The sequence below is a fragment of the Polypterus senegalus genome, chromosome 9 (genome assembly GCF_016835505.1).
Source record: "Polypterus senegalus isolate Bchr_013 chromosome 9, ASM1683550v1, whole genome shotgun sequence".
In the NCBI taxonomy this organism is placed as follows: Eukaryota; Metazoa; Chordata; class Cladistia; order Polypteriformes; family Polypteridae; genus Polypterus; species Polypterus senegalus.
Genome location: NC_053162.1, coordinates 72,849,441 through 72,868,113, shown reverse-complemented (window position 1 = coordinate 72,868,113; position 18,673 = coordinate 72,849,441). Strand labels below are relative to the sequence as shown.

At 38.7% G+C, this 18,673-nt stretch overlaps 1 protein-coding gene and 1 long non-coding RNA gene across 2 annotated transcripts in view; one reads left to right on the top strand and one right to left on the bottom strand.

Moving 5' to 3' along the window:
- Positions 1 to 18,673, bottom strand: part of LOC120535429 — a 120,211-nt gene that overhangs the window by 21,031 nt on the left and 80,507 nt on the right. The window lies entirely within an intron of this gene.
- Positions 1 to 18,673, top strand: part of galns (galactosamine (N-acetyl)-6-sulfatase) — a 69,851-nt gene that overhangs the window by 19,199 nt on the left and 31,979 nt on the right. Inside the window, exons 7-9 of the mRNA XM_039763268.1 lie at positions 1,065 to 1,189; positions 1,777 to 1,916; positions 2,089 to 2,192. Coding sequence (XP_039619202.1) covers positions 1,065 to 1,189; positions 1,777 to 1,916; positions 2,089 to 2,192 — 369 coding nt within the window. The remainder of the gene's footprint in view (positions 1 to 1,064; positions 1,190 to 1,776; positions 1,917 to 2,088; positions 2,193 to 18,673) is intronic.

The following is an 18,673-nucleotide window of genomic DNA, read 5'->3' as shown; positions in this document are numbered from 1 at the left end:
TCTGTTACTGATAAGAAAGGGAACTGAGCTAATTTTACAATCAAAATGTTGATTGTGAAACAAACATATTCCAATAATATGAATGCATTCAGTGATCTTATAGATGAATAACTTGCAACCAGGGGTGATTTTCAAATACAAATTGGTATCATTACAAGACAAGAATAACATGATATCACGATGATGTCTTAGGCATCCAAAAGGCGACACTACAACGGTAATACACAAAGCTGAATACAACACCAAAGGTAAAAAAATAACTGAATGCAATATAGAGAGGTGGGATCATCTGTAGAGGCTGCACTATCCATTAAATGAAATATTGTTCTTCAGGTATTTTAGGTGGGTTCAATGGTCAGAAGAGTCAAAGTTAGTATTAATGTTAAGGAAATTGGTTATCAGCAATAAGGATGAGTTGATTCACAAAATAAAAAATATGAGCTACATCAGTGTTGTATTAAGTTTGCGATGAGGATGATATTCAAACAAATGGCTGTTAGTTAAGCTTCCACTAAAGATGAATGGAAACAATGCACTTAAGAGTTTTCAATCAAAAAGGAATATATTAGAAATTAGGTAAATGTTATAATAGTGTTTGGTTAATATATACAGTAGCTATTTCTCTGTTTTATATATGAAACACACATTTCTTATTGAGTTTAAAAGTGCCCAGCATTTATTTTTCCAGAAAATACAAAGTAAACCCTAGAGGTTAACACTGCGACAAGTAGAAACCTGGATGCTTCAATCTGCAGTAAATGTATTATTATTGCTTTGCAGCATTTGTAGTATTTAGATTTGTAGTACCTATAGTAAATAGATCACAAGTTCAAGGCATTTCTAGATGAAATGTTTAACAACATTTCACAAGCATACCATTCACATCTTGAATATTGTATCATACTGTGCATACACCAGTAGCAATGAGTCTTCTGATAAACACAATTTTCTCAAATAATAACCCTGTTGCTTATATATATTATATTAATATATGGATTCTAGCTTTCAAGTGATTTAATTCCTACCCTTATAAATAAATTTATTTTCACTTTCTTCACTTGCAGGAGGCTTTAAGCTTCATTCGCAGACAGAGTGACCCAAAGCCCTTTTTTCTGTATTGGGCTATTGATTCCACTCATGCTCCAGTGTATTCTTCAGAGTTGTTCCATGGTAAAAGCAAGAGGGGGAGGCAAGTATAAAATGGTAATAAGGTTAACAAAACAATTATTTTTAAATGCATTATTGGTCAAACCTTACATTCACAATATCAAGAAGATAATTACATAATGGAAACATTTGGTAACTTTTTTATTTTTGTTTTAATTTCCACTTTGGCACCCTTATGTAAACCTTATTTACAGTAAATGCAAGTTTTAATTGCAAGAAAAACATAATGTAAATGCTGTTGTTTGCCTTGGTAATAATGTACAGTATGTGTTCTTTTTTATGAAGCAGTTGAAGTAATATGGTGTAGAGAAAGAGCAGTCTGATTTCCACTTTAGGTATTTTTCTGTGATGGATTGGTTCCCATCCAGAGCTAGTCCCTGCCTTTCATTCAGTGCTGCCAGGACAGGCTTCCAAACACTATAAATTCTGTATTTTTTGCCATAATTTGGTTTAGAATCGTCATTAAAATGTGTTTCTGAGTCCTCACACTCTTGGTAGAAGGAAAAAAAAACTTTGCTTAGGAAATACCATCATGAACCATACAACAAATCAAACAAAGAATAAATGTTGTCTGTTAACTTTCAAGAGACTAATTTTGTATCCTTACAGATATGGGGATGCAGTTATGGAAATTGACTACAGTGTGGGGAAGATTTTACAGGAGCTCAAATCTCTGGGAATTGCTGAAAACACTTTTGTATTTTTCACTTCTGATAATGGAGCTGCTCTGATTTCAGCCCCTAAACAAGGCAAGCTTTGCTTTTTAGTTGTTGTTAAAGCACTTCATACTTTTTTCTTTTCACAAGTCGCATCCCTTTGTTTTAGCAAGTAAATAACCATCTTAAGCCACTGAGGCCTATGAAATATTGTTAAAGTTATTTTGTAATTCATCACTTTAACTAAGTACATTTGTTCTCCAAGGTGGCAGTAATGGCCCTTTTTTGTGCGGGAAACAGACAACATTTGAAGGAGGAATGAGAGTTCCAGCAATAGCATGGTGGCCTGAACACATCAAACCTGGACAGGTAAATGCTTTATTCTTCTTCTTTTGGCTGCTCTTTGTGGAGGTTGCCACAGTGGATCATCTTCTTTGAATCTACTTAAAAACCATAACATTAAATTTTTTGAAACAGGCTAATCTGGTCATTGTAGCATTCCAGTTTTTGTTGTGTAAGTTTTCTATAAAAATATGTCAGTTGTAAAGCTGTCCAGTGAGATGTTTGGAAATAAATGTAAAGTAATTGATTAAATACATATTAAATCTTGGGGTTGATTAAAAATGATTTTACAAAAAGAAGGGCAGAGAGAAACACTCTCAAATAATAGAGATATCTCTTCCACTTTTACTCCCAGGTCTTTGTCTAGTGATGTGAACAGCTTAGTTGTTTTCTAAAATGTTATTTCTCAGTTCTTCTGAACTATCTCTTGCTCTTCGCCCATAAGGGCACTTTCCTCCTGCAAGTACATCCCCACATCTCTTTTCCCTTCCAAACTTCACCAGACATTATAATAGTTGATATTTTAATCCCCCTCCTTAGATTATTTTTAGAACCCTTCAGTTGCTCTAGTGCCAGGTTCCACGTTGTCTCCTGGTGGCCCCTAGTTCATGGCAGTCCTTGAGTGCCCAAGGTTACTTCTGGTACATCTTTAAATTTGGCACTGTATAGAAAATAGAGTCAAACTACTTTCATTTGGAAAGCACAACCAATGTGTGTCAGATTTGATGGCACCTCTTGCCAACATCTCTTGTGGACAGGAAACACAATTACTATATAAGCTTATGTATGTATAAAATCCATTGCAAAAGTCTTGAGCCAACCAAAATCTTACTTTTAAAGTTAGTTATCTGGGCAGTGGATGTTGATTTGATTGTGAAAACGCTATGATATTAGAATAAAGGCAAATAAATATTGATACAGTAAAACATGCCTTGTTTTTTCTCAAATGAGTTAGCATTTTGTGTTATAATGCATAACTGAAGCAATTCAGTTATGTACCCTACAGGACAAATTGTCCAAGTAATCCTGTGGTAAATTCTTGCAGAATCTTCATTTGCGTTTGGCTACTTTTACAATTTGCTCTGTCAAAGTGATCCTGCAAAGCTTCAGTTACACTGAGATTGGGGCTCTGAGCTGACCAATCTAATAGTTTTACTAGACCCACTCCAAGTAAGTTTAAATTATGTCTGCAGTGCATGTGGTGGGCGGCGTGGTGCTAGCGCTGCTGACTCGCAGTAAGGAGACCTGGGTTTGCTTCCCAGGTCCTCCTTGCATTGAGTTTGCATGTTCTCCCCATGTCTGTGTGGGTTTCCTCCGGGTGCTCTGGTTTCCTCCCACAGTTCAAAGACATGCAGGTTAGGTGCATTGGTGATCCTAAATTGTCCCTAGTGTGTGCTTGGTGTGTGGGTGAGTGTGTGTGTGTGTCCTGTGGTGGGATGGCGCCCTTCCCAGGGTTTGTTCCTGCCTTGTGCCCTGTGTTGGCTGGGATTGGCTCCAGCAGACCCCCATGTCCCTGTGTTAGGATATATATATCTAATTATGCAATTTTCATTACACTATAACTTATTAAGTTTATTACATAGAAAATCACCCGAAAAGTCCCGGACCATCGAAAAGTGTGCGAAGTGATGACATGAAGAATCGTCTTCACGCCGAACTGGAATTGTCCCCACATAAATCAAAGTCATCCAGACGATTTGTATCTGCATAATTAGATCTGGACCACCCTGTATATATATATTGTGACAGATAGAGGCTGTATCACTCCCTTGAACCCTTGTCCACAACTCCAGACACCAGGAAAAAGTCCAAAGGGTGACTTTATTTAAATGCAACAGTGCACAAAGCACCCTCTCCTCCACTATACTCATACAAATAATCACAATAATACAATAACTCTCCACCACTCCCAGACGCGTTGCCACCCTTCCACCCAGCTCAGCTTGCCGTCTGGGAGCTCTCACAGTCCTTTTATACTCCCTGACCCGGAAGTGTTCCCAATCCCCAGTCCATGTGATTCTTTATCACTTCCAGGTCAGGTACAAGTCCTTTTCTTCACCCTGGAAGTACGCCACTTCTGTCATCGCTCTTCCTATGACACACTTCCAGGTTATAGGGCGCATATGACTCTTCGGTCCTCACTGCAACTTCCTCTTACGGCCCCTGTGGTATCCAGCAGGGGTGTGTATAAAAACTACATTGTCCATGATTCCCTGCCGGTCTTCGGGGCACCTCCATACTACAGGGAGGGCTCCATGTGGCGGCCTGGGGGTATTGGGGGTATATATATATATTGTAACAGATTAAGTGCTTGCTCGCACCCTTGCACCCTCAGACACCACGTCAGACACTAGGTAAAAGTCCAATAATGATATTTATTATATCAATAATGTGCACAAAGCACCCTCCACTCCCAAATACTCCAATAACAATAACAACAATAATAATAATAATAATAATCCTCCACTCTCCCAGACGCTTAGCCTCCCTGCCTCCCAACTCAGCTCGTCCGTCTGGGATTTCCCATAGTCCTTTATACTCCTTGACCCAGAAGTGTTTGTCCCTCAGTCCACGTGACTTTCTATCACTTCCGGGTCAGTTAAAACTTCTCTTTTCTTCAACCTGGAAGTACGTCATTCCTCCCATTCACGTGACCAGGACGCACTTCCAGGTTATAGGGCACATAGCGAGGCTCGTAGACTCCTATAGCGACTCCTCGTGGTCCCCAAGGTATCCAGCAGGGCTCTGTGTAAAAACTACAAAGTCCATGAGGCCCTGCTGGAACTCGGGGCACGTCCATGCTGTCGGGAGAGCTCCTCCTGGTGGCCTGGGGTCTTCATTTAAAGAGTAGCTCTATGTAAATGTCAAAATAAAACAATAAAAATTTGAAAAATGAACAGATATGCTGCTTCCATCTGTGGAAAAACTAAGCACACCTTTGGTTCTCATAGCTGGCATTGCTCTCTGTGGCACAAGCTACCTCAAGTATGCATTTCCTATAACTGTCTACTAGTTTCTGAAATCGACTGGGAGAGTGTTTTCCCAGTGCTCCATGCAGAATTCTTTCAGTTGTGCAATGTCCAAGGGGTAACTTGAATGCACAGCCTCTTTCAAAACCTACAACATCTCAATGGAATTCAGATTCACGCTTTGACTTGGCCATTTCAGAACCATCCATTTCTTTCTTTCTAGCCATTGCTTGGTGAACTTACTGGTATATTTAGGGTCTTTGTCATGTTTCCATGTTCAGTTTTAATTGAGCGTCAATCTTCTGACAGGTAGTTTCATAATAATCTCAAGCATCCTCAATTGCAATGAAGAAATTCATAGTGGATTCTGTGATGTTGAGCTGGCCAGGTCTTAATGCAGCAAGGCAGCTACAAACCATAACAATTCCGCCACATTGCTTTACAGTTAGTATCAAATATGTTATTGTGGGCTTTATGAGACTTACCAAGTCTATTAGTAGGTTCATCTATTCTCACATTTATGAGTAACACAAACATGCACTCAGAGATTCTATTTATACAACTACGTATGAGTGATGCCCTAACGCTACTCACTCTTTAGTATTCCACTTAGGATCCTTTCCACCTAAGTACATGAGAGTGATGCCTCAAGCCTGCTACTTCTCAGTACTCCACATAGGGACTCACTATCACTAGCACTAACAAACGTACAGGTGTCCGTGAGAAACACAAATGCTCAACTCCTGAGGTGCAGCCTCTCAGCCTTGATAAATCCCGTGGGCAAGAAAGAAGCATACATCTTCTCACATCAGGTACCATAATATTTACTTCAATCATTTAACGTTTAAAGACTAAGTATTGAAATGCAAAAACAACATGGTATCTATTAAAGTATAATAATAGCAATATAAGAAAGTGCAATATAAAATAAGATAGCAAACATCTGGCTGGCATAGACTGGACAATTTGGCAGTTGTTTGAAATCTTCTTCACTGGTGATGATCTTCTAGACAGTGGAATGGTTCATTTGCAGTTGTTTAGTGATCTTTTTAAATTTCTTTCTAGCCTCATAAGCATCTATAACCTTGCTTCTGAAGGTCTGAGAGAGCTCTTTCGATCAAGGCATAGTGATAACACACCTCAACAACAAAGTTCAAACCAAACTAAATGTCTGAGGTTTATAAAGGAAAAATTCTGCCAAGATTCTCTCTAATGATTTTCTAATCATTTGCACCTGATCTGATACAGCTGATTCTAATTTTAGATATATGAGGTAGTGATAAACGTAAGGGTGTACTTACTTTTTTCACATTCAAAATTTGCATTTACAGTATGTTTATTTAAAAGATTCAATGTACTACAAAATATAAATGTGACATGTTTGTCATATCAAACCACCTTTATCTATGATTTTTAAATGAATATCAATCCTTGATTTGCACAGTATCAAGTGTACAGGTTTTCCTTTCCCTGTTATGTTAGTGTCGTCAAGTAGAAATTAGCCTCTGTGTGTCATACTTGTTTTGTACGAGTATCAAGTGCAATTGTGCAGCAGAGTTTTTTAATGATGCAATTCTTAAAGGAATGTCAACTGAAGGTTTAGTCAACAATATTTCTCTGATGAACAATTCATACAATTTTGATGCATGGTTAAACTAGGCATACTGTTTTTGATTTTTCATGTTGGCTGAATAATGGTATAATTTTCTCCTGGAATTGGATGATGTAGTAGTTGTCTTAAACTACTGACATATTGATGTGGAGCAAGCGTTTTCCAATTGGGCAGTAGTTTAACCTAATTCAACTAAGCACAACAAACAATTTCCAATACATAAAAAATGTACAGTTAGATAATGAAATCACTAGACAAGTGAATAAAATGAAAAATATGAAATGCTTCAAATGCATTGATTGATTATTTTGTTGAATAACTGTGATTTTAATGTGACCAAAAATCCATCCATCCATCCATTTTCTAACCCGCTGAATCCGAATAGGGTCACGGGGGTCTGCTGGAGCCAATCCCAGCCAACACAGGGCACAAGGCAGGAACCAATCCTGGGCAGGGTGCCAACCCACCGCAGGACACACACAAACACACCCAGCACACACTAGGGCCAATTTAGAATCGCCAATCCACCTAACCTGCATGTCTTTGGATTGTGGGAGGAAACCGGAGCGCCCGGAGGAAACCCACGCAGACACGGGGAGAACATGCAAACTCCACGCAGGGAGGACCCGGAAAAGTGAACCCGGGTCTCCTAACTGCGAGGCAGCAGCGCTACCACTGCGCCACCGTGCCGCCTGTGACCAAAAATCATAGTTTTTTATTATAGGCACCCTTGTAGCAACTTTTGCTTTATTAGTGTAGTTTCTTGTGAAATATGCTTTCATTATAAGAAAATTACTATTTTTTAAATATGCCTGATACATATTATATGAGATGAGTGACTATAAAATGTTTATATTGTCCTATTTTTGTGAAGTCCGATGATAGTTTGCTTAAACATTTTCTGTTCAATGAGCATTGTGTAGAATTTATACTTATTTGTCACACACATACATGTTATAGTGCCATTTATTCACGCACATAAGACAGCAGGTTGGCACACTGGTTATCTCCACTTACTGTGGTTTTCTCCTACATTCCAGAAAAGTGTGTATTAGGTTAATAGTACATTGTGCAATTTTCCCCTTGTATATGCAGTATTAATGAAATAGTCCTGGGATAGACTGGGTCCAGAGCTGAGTGTTATTGTGCCCTTGATTCTGCCACAGTAAGCATCACCCTTCATGACACTGATTTGGATTTAGCAGGTCTGTGAATGCTATTTTATTCATGCGTAGGCATCATGCTCAAGATACTCTCCATGAACATATGTTAATGCTAAGCACAAAAAAAACAAAGAATCTGCACTGGCAGTAAACTTGTTCACTAGTGATTTGGGCACAAATGTACAGTACACAAAGGAAGTGTGGTATTTAATTCTGTTTTTCAGCACATTTGATAAAACACAAACAATAAATAAACCAATTGCAGCTTCTCCTTGTAATAATGGAGAGAGAAGTTGAGGCATCAAGATGAATACTGTATTACACTAGTACACCACATCTAAAATCATAATAGATGCAAGTTACAACTACAGAATATGAGAATTCCTTGCAATATTTCTGAAAGAGAGAGATGTGAGGACATCCTTCAAGTAAAATATGCTTCTAGCTATACTGGCTTTGAAAGTTAAAATATCCCATTGTATAAACATGTCCCTAGAGTAGGCACTTATAGTAGTGTGGTTCTATAAAGCTTCAAACAATCAAAAAGAAAGAAACAAAGTAGAAGTTTGCAGGAAACACAGAACATGGGCCATGTGTCATGATAAAACATAGATGGTATGATATCTAATTATGCAGCACAAATCTGCTCAATACCTTCTTAGTGTCCCACATATTTGATGCTCTGTTCCATTGACTTATGTCAGATAAGCTAAGTGCTATTTGGTTAGAAGGCAAATTAAAGCTACTAATGTATTGTTTTAACTGACCATTAAATATCACAGGTACAAAGAGCAGTTTTATTGGTATGGAGTTGGTCATTGGAGTTTAATTCACATTTTAATATAATAATTTGATAGTCCACAACAATGTGGTTGTCTTTCTGCAGTTTTTTGTTTTTTTCTGGAAATAGTTTCTTTATGTATCCCTAACAGCCATGCTATCTGAACCAATCCATTGTGGCTGAGTGTTTGTTTTTATGCACAGTATGCATAATTGTGCCTTTTGGTGAACTGGCATCCTGGCCATGGCAGAATTCATGTTTGCCTGCATGGCTGCTAGTAAAGACCATAGCTCCTTGTGTCCTAGGAAAAGGTAGGCAAAAAATGAGATTATTTTGGGCTATCAGAATATTTTCAAAAAAGTGTTAAAACTAAGAATAATGCTTAACTAATATTAATGTTTCTTACATTTTGCTAATTTAGAAAAAGAAAAAAAATGGTCTTAATTATTTTAAGGAAAACAAGTAAAAGTGTTTGTTTTATAACTGCAATATTGAAAATGCTGAAACTGAGTGTGGGAGTGTATGCATATTTCATTGAGTTGCTATAAGTATTATAAGGAAAGTAAACTGCTCAAAAAATTAAAGGAACACTTTGAAAACACATGAGATCTCAATGGAAAAAAAAATCATGCTGAATATCTCTACTGATATGGACTGGGTAATGTGTTAGGAATGAAAGGATGCCACATCGTTTGATGGAAATTAAAATATCAACCTACAGAGGGCTGAATTCAAAGACACCCCAAAAATCAAAGTGAAAAAATGATGCGGCAGGCTAGTCCATTTTGCCGAAATTTCATTGTAGCAACTCAAAATCGTACTCAGTGGTTTGCATGGCCCCCACATGCTTGTATGCATGTCTGACAATGTCGGGGCATACTCCTAATGAGACGATGGATGGTATCCTTTGAGATCTCCTCCCAGATCTGGACCAGGGCATCACTGAGCTCCTGGACAGTCTGAGGTGCAACCTGGCAGCGTCGGATGGACCAAAACATAATGTCCCACAGGTGTTCTATTGGATTTGGCTCAGGCGAGTGTGGGGCCCTGTCAATGGTATCATTTCCTTCATTTTCCAGGAACTGCAGGCATACTCTCACCACATGAGGCCGGGCATTGTCATGCACCAGGAGGAACCCAGGACCCACTGCACCAGATTTCATCCCGATACCTAATGGTAGTCAAGGTGCCGTTGTGTAGCCCTTAGAGGTGTGTGTGTCCCTCCATGGATATGCCTCCCCAGACCATCACTGAACCACAATCAAACCAATCATGCTGAACGAAGTTACAGGCAGCATAACATTCTCCATGGCTTCTCCAGACCCTTTCACATCTGTCACATGTGCTCAGGACGAACCTGCACTCACCTGTGAAAAGAACAGGGTGCCATTGGTGGACCTGCCAATTCTGGTATTCTATGGCAAATGCTCCATGGTGCCGGGCAGTGAGCACAGGACCCACTAGAGGATGTCGGGCCCTCAGGCCACCCTCATGAAGTCTTTCTGATTATTTGGTCAGAGACATTCACACTAGTGGTATGCTGGAGGTCATTTTCTAGGGCTCTGGCAGTGCTCATCCTGTTCCTCCTTGCCCAAAGGTGCAGATACTGGTCCTGCTGATGGATTATGGACCTTCTATGGCCCTCTCCAGCTCTCCTAGAGTAACTGCTTGTCTCCTAGAATCTCCTCCATGCCTGTGAGACTGTGCTGGGAGACACAGCAAACCTTCTGGCAATGACACGTATTGATGTGCCATCCTGGAAAGTTAGACTACTTGTGCAACCTCTGTAGGGTCCAGGTATCGCCTCATGCTACCGGTAGTGACACTGACTGTAGCCAAATGCAAAACTAGTGAAGAAACAGTCAGAAAAGATGAGGAGGGAAAAATGTCAGTGGCCTCCACCTGTTAAACCATTTCTGTTTGGGGGGTCATCTCATTGTTGCCCCTCTAGTGCATCTGTTGTTAATTTCATTAACACCACAGCAGCTGAAACTGATTAACAACCCCCTGTGCTACTTAACTGACCAGATCAATAGCCGACTTGATGCTATACTCTGATTAAAAAGTGTTCCTTTAATTTTTTTGAGCAGTAAACTTTATGAATGTTGGGACAATATCTTATCAGCTTATCCCAGGGCAGAGCTCTGTTAAATATGTGTAGACAGGATTGTGGATCAGAAAGGTAATGGGTAGATAGTGAAAGTCCTATGCTATTAATTTTTATATTTTGTAAGTTGGTTGTAAATATGAATGAGGCCTCAGTTTCTCACCATGCCAAGGTATTGAAAACCTGGTTGAATGTGTACATACAGTGCTCCTTGAAACTTAGTATGTTGTAGTGGTTAAAGCTTTGGACTACAAACTCTAGTGCTTCTAGTTCATTTCTTGCCTGCAACTAAAGTCGATGTCACATTACATCACTTGTAGTTGGGCATGTCAGACTTGCCAACTGCAGTTGCCAGTTTTGTTGTTGGAACATAATTTTTTTTTTTATTTATTAATTTTATTACAATTCATACATAGCAATCAAGTTTTTACAAAAAGAAGAATTGAGTTAAGAACAGATCGATCCCCACCCCTGAACATAAATTTACACAGCTTCAAATCACTGGGCAGTGACCACATGCCAAACTTCCAGCATAGTTGTCCTCACCTCTTCCTATGATACCCAATAGTGAGCTGACTGACAGAGGTTGCCCTGGTGCTTTACAAAGGGTGAACAAGTATAACAATTTCAGCTTTAATCTCTGCCCTTTTTTTTGCTCCGTTCTTTCATGGTATGTAAAACAGAAGACATCAGACGGATCTCTCTGCATTACATGCATTATACGTCCAGATGAGCATTCATTGGTTGTGAGCTGTCATCCACAACACCCATCAATATGGCTACAGACAAAATAAAACCTATCTAATTTGTCAGAGGGAGTTGCAAACTAGTTTCTAGTGAGTTGTTAGGCATGTCACATGATGCAACTGCATTTAAATGAGTGTGCTGCCAAATTCCTCCTGCCCATAATTCCAAACGTTGAAGAATAACTTTAAACAGTACTAATTTATTATGATTTCACATTCAATAAAAGTGTCAGACAAAGATGTAGTAATACAAATTAGGAGTGGTCTCTCCTAGACTTTCTCGTATACAGGGTTATATGGCGATGGATATTTAGGTGTAAACCGTAAGACAATGATTATATTTTTATATTACGTACATTAAAGAACCATCAACAACAAATCAAATCAAATTAATAGTATATTGAATAATTATTATAAAAGTTGAATAAAACAGAATCTGCAGTTGCATGAATAAAAGGTAAAGTACCACTTCCAGTTAATGGAAATAGCCCAAAAATTGATAGAAATCTATGTTTTGTACCTAACACTTTTATGCAAAATTTGTTTGACCTCAGTGAAAGCGTACTCAGGTTAGCATGTTTACATAGGCACACACGCACAGACGGACACGCGGACACAGGGAGGTCTAAAACATCGAGATTCATCAAAATCTTGAAATTGAATTTTTGGAGGATTCCCATACTTTCACTATACTTCATACACGAGAAAGTCAGGGAGGTATAAAACGTTGAGATTCATTAAAATCTCAACATTGAATCTCTGGACAATTACAATACTTTCCCTATACATTGTATATGAGAAAGTAAAAAAATGAACAGATTTAGTTCATCTTAATAATAATAATAATAATAATAATAGATTTTATTTATAACGCGCTTTTCATTGACAAAATCTCAAAGTGCTACAACAAGAGCAATAACCACAAAGTTGAAAAGTTTAAAAGACTAGATTAAATTTACAATCTCAGCAGTTATATGCTTTCCTAAATAAAAAAGTCTTCAAATTTGCTTTAAAAGTGTCCAGATTTTGTGTAGTTCTCAGTTCAACAGGGGCTGATTCCAGAGCTGTGGGGCAGCAGAGCAAAAGCTCGACCCCCCATATGGAGCTTAGTAAGGGGAGTCTGAAGCTGCATGCTACCAAATTATCTGAGGATCCGATTGGAAGTTTGTAAGTGAATCAAATCTTGAAGGTAAGAAGGTGCCTGGCCATAGATACATTTATGGGTTAATAGAAGAATTTTGTACTCAATCCAGGAGGAAACAGGGAGCCAATGAAGTGATTTGAGGATGGGAGTAATATGTTCGAATTTCCTTACTCTTAGTAGGATTCTTGCAGCACTGTTTTGAATATATTGAAGCTTTTGTATGTCCTTGGTATGAATACCTGCAAAAAGTCCATTGCAGTAGTCCAGCCTTGAGGAGATAAAGGCATGGACAAGTTTCTCTGCATCTGGGAAGGTTAAGAGGGGGCGGAGTTTGGAGATTTTTCGTAGATGGAAAAACGATGCCTTACACACATGTTTTATGTGGTCACTGAAGGTCAACTGTGGATCAAACTGAACCCCCAGATTAGTGACCGAGGAGGAAAGAGTAATGACCTGGCTGTCAAAAGTGAACTGGAGTATTGGAAAAGAACGAATCTGGTGGGGGGTGCCAACAAGGAGTCCCTCAGTTTTATTGCTATTCAGCTGTAGAAAATTGCTGTTCATCCAAGCCTTTATCTCCTCCAGGCATGTAGTAAGGTGTAATGTGGCCTCTGAAGGGTTTGGGGCAGTTTTAATGTAGAGCTGCGTGTTGTCGGCATAACAATGAAAAGATAGTCAGTGTCTGGCAATGACATGCCCAAGAGGTAACATATAGATATTGAAAAGGATAGGACCGAGAACTGACCCCTGCGGGACCCCACATAAGACGGTGGACAGTCTGGAGGAGCAATCTCCCAACAAGACCTGTTCAGTCCTGCCAGACAGGTAAGTGACATGTATATTTCAAAAAATTAAAATAGCACATAATCTCCTTACAGCTCACTAGAGAAGTAGTTAAACATTTGGTTTGCTTGTCTTAATGCTGATTTAAATTTTTTTTGTTGCTGTTGTTAATGAAATAATCTACATTGAAATAAGATGCACTGTGACTCTAGAAACGTACATTCATGCATTGTCGGCACTATGAATAAATTTTGACTTGATAAACGAGCGAGGTCTTGCAATACGAGTAGTCCGTATACGCTTTGTCTGCCGAGCTTCATGTGATCACAACTGAGCTGATGGTTCTTCTCTCTCTCTCTCTCTCTCTCTCTCTCGCTGCAGGATTGTGGGTAATTGTCTCCCATTCTCGGGCTGAGTCGGCGTGCCTCACTCATACAGTCAACATCCGTACGAGCGTATACTGTTTACTATAGCATTGTGACCACATGTGTGTGTTGTAACATGTGAATCCCTGTCTTGCACCCCAAAACATGAAGCTGAGTCTCAGTACTTTAGCAACACCAGCTTTATTCAACTTGAAACAGGAACAGCGCGGTTATTTATTGTAGCGGGATCTGCCACTCTCCTATACACAGACACAGCAGTCAGGCAGGGTCGGGCCAGGTTAGTGGCCAAGTAATACTGTGCCTGCATTTATAATTATCCATGTATCACCCATCAACGGCAGGCGCTTATAGCATGTCCGCAATCTTTTCAGATTCACTTTTACGGTGAACTGCTACAGCACTGGGTGCCTGCGGTTGCTTCGAAACGCTCTTTCGCGTGTCATCCTGTTGGGTGGAATCCCAAAAGAGTTTAGAAACTCACTCACACCAGCCATGATTCTTTTCAAAGGTAAAGTGCAGGTTAATTTGTTTTATATATTTTTACTTTATATTTTGTATTAATCATTTTTATATGAATAGTTTTGGGTTGTGGAACGAATCATCTGAGTTTCCATTATTTCTTATGGGGAAATTCGCTTTGATATACGAGTGTCTTGGATTATAAGCACGTTTCCGGAAAAAATTAAGCTCGCAATCCAAGGTTCCACTGTACCTTAAAATATCTGTTTAGTTTAGGGCTGACAAAAAATTTTTTTTAAAGGAAGTTCCTTGTGTGTCAGACTCGGGGTGTTATAAAAAAAGTATAGTTGCAAATACTAATAGTAATTAATTACATTTATATACAGTAGTGCTTTTCTCATTATTCAAAAGCAGTCTACATAGACAGAGGGGAACCACTTCATCCAGCACCCACCTGGATGATGCAACGGCAGCAATTCTTGTGCCAGTACGCTCATCACACATTAGCTGTTAGGTGGTGAAGTGGAGAGAGAGATAACCAGTTAGAGACAGGGGAAGATTCGGGAGCCAAAATGACTAGGCCATGGAGGGAAATTTAGCCTGGACACTGGGATACACCCTGCTGTTTATGAAGGATGCCCAAGGGATCTTTTATGACCCAAGAGAGTCAGGGCCTCGGTTTTACATCTCATCCAAAAGATGACACCATTTTTACATCACAATGTCCCAGTCACTGCACTGGGTCATTGGGGTCCACACACATATCACACGGCAATGCCTCTGATGTCTTCAGTAACACCTCTTTCAGCATCAACCCAAACTTTTCCTAGATGATCTCCCATCCAAGTACTGGCCTGGCACAAACATGCTTGGCTTCAGTTGGATGACGTGTTCTGAAGAGCAGGTGATACGAATTGGTATGGCTGCTGATAAATGGAACTTTGAGAAAAGTGAGTATAACCTGAGAGAGTGAAGGAAAAGATTTGAGAACAAAATTTGATTATGAAGGACAAAAGTTACCTGGCTGAATAAAGCAAAGTAAATTGAGCCTGTATGGATATGTGTGCCCTGCAGTAGAGTGGTGTCTTTAGTTTAGGGCTGGGGTCTTATAAATTGTATAGTTGCTAATGGCACTTTGAGACTGTTATGATTTTTACTGTTTCTGAGCATACAGTTTAATTTAGAACTTGTGTCATTTTGTTTTTAAATAATTCTAGAATTATATTCATCTTACTTTTTATTTATTGTGCCACTGTTTTTGTTCTAATGAGGGCCACAATTTTAAGTCTGTTAATTCTTGGTGATGATATTCCTTTTCTACCACTTGATGACTAGAAGTTGCAGTGTGTGAAAGCATTGGATTGGACCGTGACTATTTAAGATAGCAGTGCACTATCTGCCTTGTCCAAGGTTCTGGTGTATTAAATCCTTACTGGTAATCAGAACCTTTTGACACAAAAATTGTATCTGATTTTAATTTTGTATATTGGGCTCTGATTGCATGGGTCTCCCTGTTTTTTCTGGCTTTGGCCTCAGCACATTTTGATTTTGTCTTATCTCCTGAACCAGTAGCAATCTGTCCCTTTTTTCATCCTGCATAATGATCAGAACAGAGACTACCAACAATTGATGCCTTAGGATTAGATAATTGTTCCTCAAAGATGCTTTATTTGGTAATTAAAGGTAGTGGGACACACAAGAAAAATATTTGTAATATTTTCTTTTGCAAAATGCTACAGACACCGCAAACTGGAGGATGTTAGGTGACTTGTCCTTCATGTTTTTAAGAAAGACGTCTTCTCCGTAAAGTACAGTGTCACTTATTGCTAGCTCTAGACCATGTTTGACTGCAGACTCTAATCTCTTGTTTAGCTCTATGTCACATAAAGGATTACTCTCTACAACTTTTAATATACGTATTGGGAAGAAAGGTGGGTGTAACCCTGGGAAAGTGAAAGAAGGGATTTGATGACAAAAGAGAAAAGTTACCCAGCTGAATAAAGCAAAGTAAACAGTGTCTATATGCATAAAGGTGTCATGCAATGCAGTGGTGTCTTGTCTGGGGTCAGTTTCTGTCTTACATCCAATGTTACTGGAACATTCTCCCACCTCTGTGAATACTGTAATGAAACAAGCAGGTGTGAATAATGAATGAATGAATGAACCATTCTGTAGAAACGAGTGAGTGGTTAGAATCCAAAACTCAGTGTTTTAAATCTCTGACATAATGAGCTATATCTGTCCTTTTCCACTAGTTTATTGGTATTAACTTGACTAATATGGCAGACATCTCCTTTTAGCAGAAGCACCAGTCTCTTTTCATGAAGTTTTTTCCCTCAGGTGAATGAGAACTACTGCAAATTAGATAGGGATAGCAGGTCTGTTTCTTTTGATATCTTCCAATTGTCTGAGTTACATATGTATGAAAGAAAGAAAGAAAGAAAGAAAGAAAGAAAGAAAGAAAGAAAGAAAGAAAGAAAGAAAGAAAGAAAGAAAGAAAGAAAGAAAGAAAGAAAGAAAGAGAAAGAAAGAAAGAAAGATCCTGACATTTTGTTCCATCAGTTTCAAATATTTAGGGTTTGGGGGAGGTCTGCCTAATTTCAGTTGGTAGTCAGCTTTATTAATTGTCCTCTTTGATTCCTTATGTAAAAAGCCTGAAAATGCAGATAAAGGAATGCGTAGCCTGTCCCTTTCTTGCTCATGCAATGGCTGGAGGAGAAAAGGAATTCATTTTCTTCTGGCTGGTGGTATGCAGGCCAGCGATATAACAGTCCCCTGTGTGTGGCAGCGACAGCTGTTCAGTGCAGATAGGGATATCTGATTGTGCAAATGCTGCTTCCCTCAAAGGATTGCTCAGGAGAGAATAGAATGAAAGATCAAGGATGACGGCAAGAAAAAAATGCCATTTTTATCTGAAATAGTTCAAAGTTTATAAATAAAATAAAGCTTTCTCCAGGGCTGGGGAAGCGAGATAAAAACCCTATAGTGCGAGTCCCATTTATTTCTTGCTAATTTACAGAGACATTTGTGTGGTTTCTAATAAACCTGCAAGCTAAGATTATTGAGAAGACAGAGTTTAAATATAGGCAAGACACTGGATTTAAAAAGAAAAGATTGTTCTTACATTGAATTGTAGTAAAATTGCTGTTGCAGCAAATGAGTTTAACTATAAAGTAAGGTTTGATTCTCAGTATTTTAAGTCTTATTTTCTTCAGGTGGGTTCACAATCTTATCTTCACCTCTGCTTAGCATTGTGCTTTTGAAACCTTTTTAAAAGTATAAGGATGGGACTTCTAAAATGGCAACCTTGTGTTATATAGTACTGTCAGTATTTGGGGATTTCGTTTGATAAATGCTGCATCGGTGCTTACACTCACTTTTAGAGCAGTTTACATAACATGGAAAGCAAATATTAAAATGTTTTTCTAATTATTTATTAATCAAACAGTTTACTTGGCATGGTATTGTAGATTATCATTAATTTGGAAAATTCAAGTTTATAATGAGAATGCAGTTTTATGTTGAACATGTTATAGTATCCAGGTATGAATATGGCTCAATTCTTAGTCCCATTCTTCACACAGTGCTTGGCCCTAACCCTGCCCAACTATTTGTGTTGACTGTCAACACTAATTGAGTGAAAGCCACATAATGGAGAAGTGAACAAAGATTTTTTTTTGTCATAATTTAAGTGTTCAGCTGTTAAGGATCTTTTGCTTAAGTTGTATGCTTCATTTCCTGTTTTTTAATTAATATTTCGTGTTACTGTCTGTTGGGTCATTGGATTTTTTAATGTCTTCTGACCTTGCATCTTCTCTGTAGAGATATTTTTTTACGTAGACTACTAGTTTGTGATCGTTGCCTGTGACTGTCTGGTTTTTCAGGCTTTCTTCTCCAGCAGACATGTACTAGTACTGTACCTTCTTGACTTTTCTCACTTGGGTCTCAGTGTATTCAGTAGACATTCAGTTACTGCTAGTATGACCAAAATCAAATCATAACCTATCACCTTCAAAAATACAGTGAGACCTTGGGATTAAAGGACTGTAAACCCCAGGGCTGCCAGTTCTATCCCGACCTTTGACTCTCACAGTTGTCTCTTTTGTGTTATTTGTTGTACTGATTGAGAAGTGCATGCAGTTCATACAAATGGTTAAACACAATTGCCCAACACAAAGTTTAGCCACCAAATATACAGGTGTTATTTTCTTAGGAAGAAAGGGAGGAGAGGCTGTTTGCATGTAAAGTTGTGGAAACAGACCAGTGCTGCTGAGTAACTTAATAGTGCATAATATATCACTAGATAACAAGGACAATAAGTTGCAATACCAAATTAAGTCATAACAGGATATTTAAGA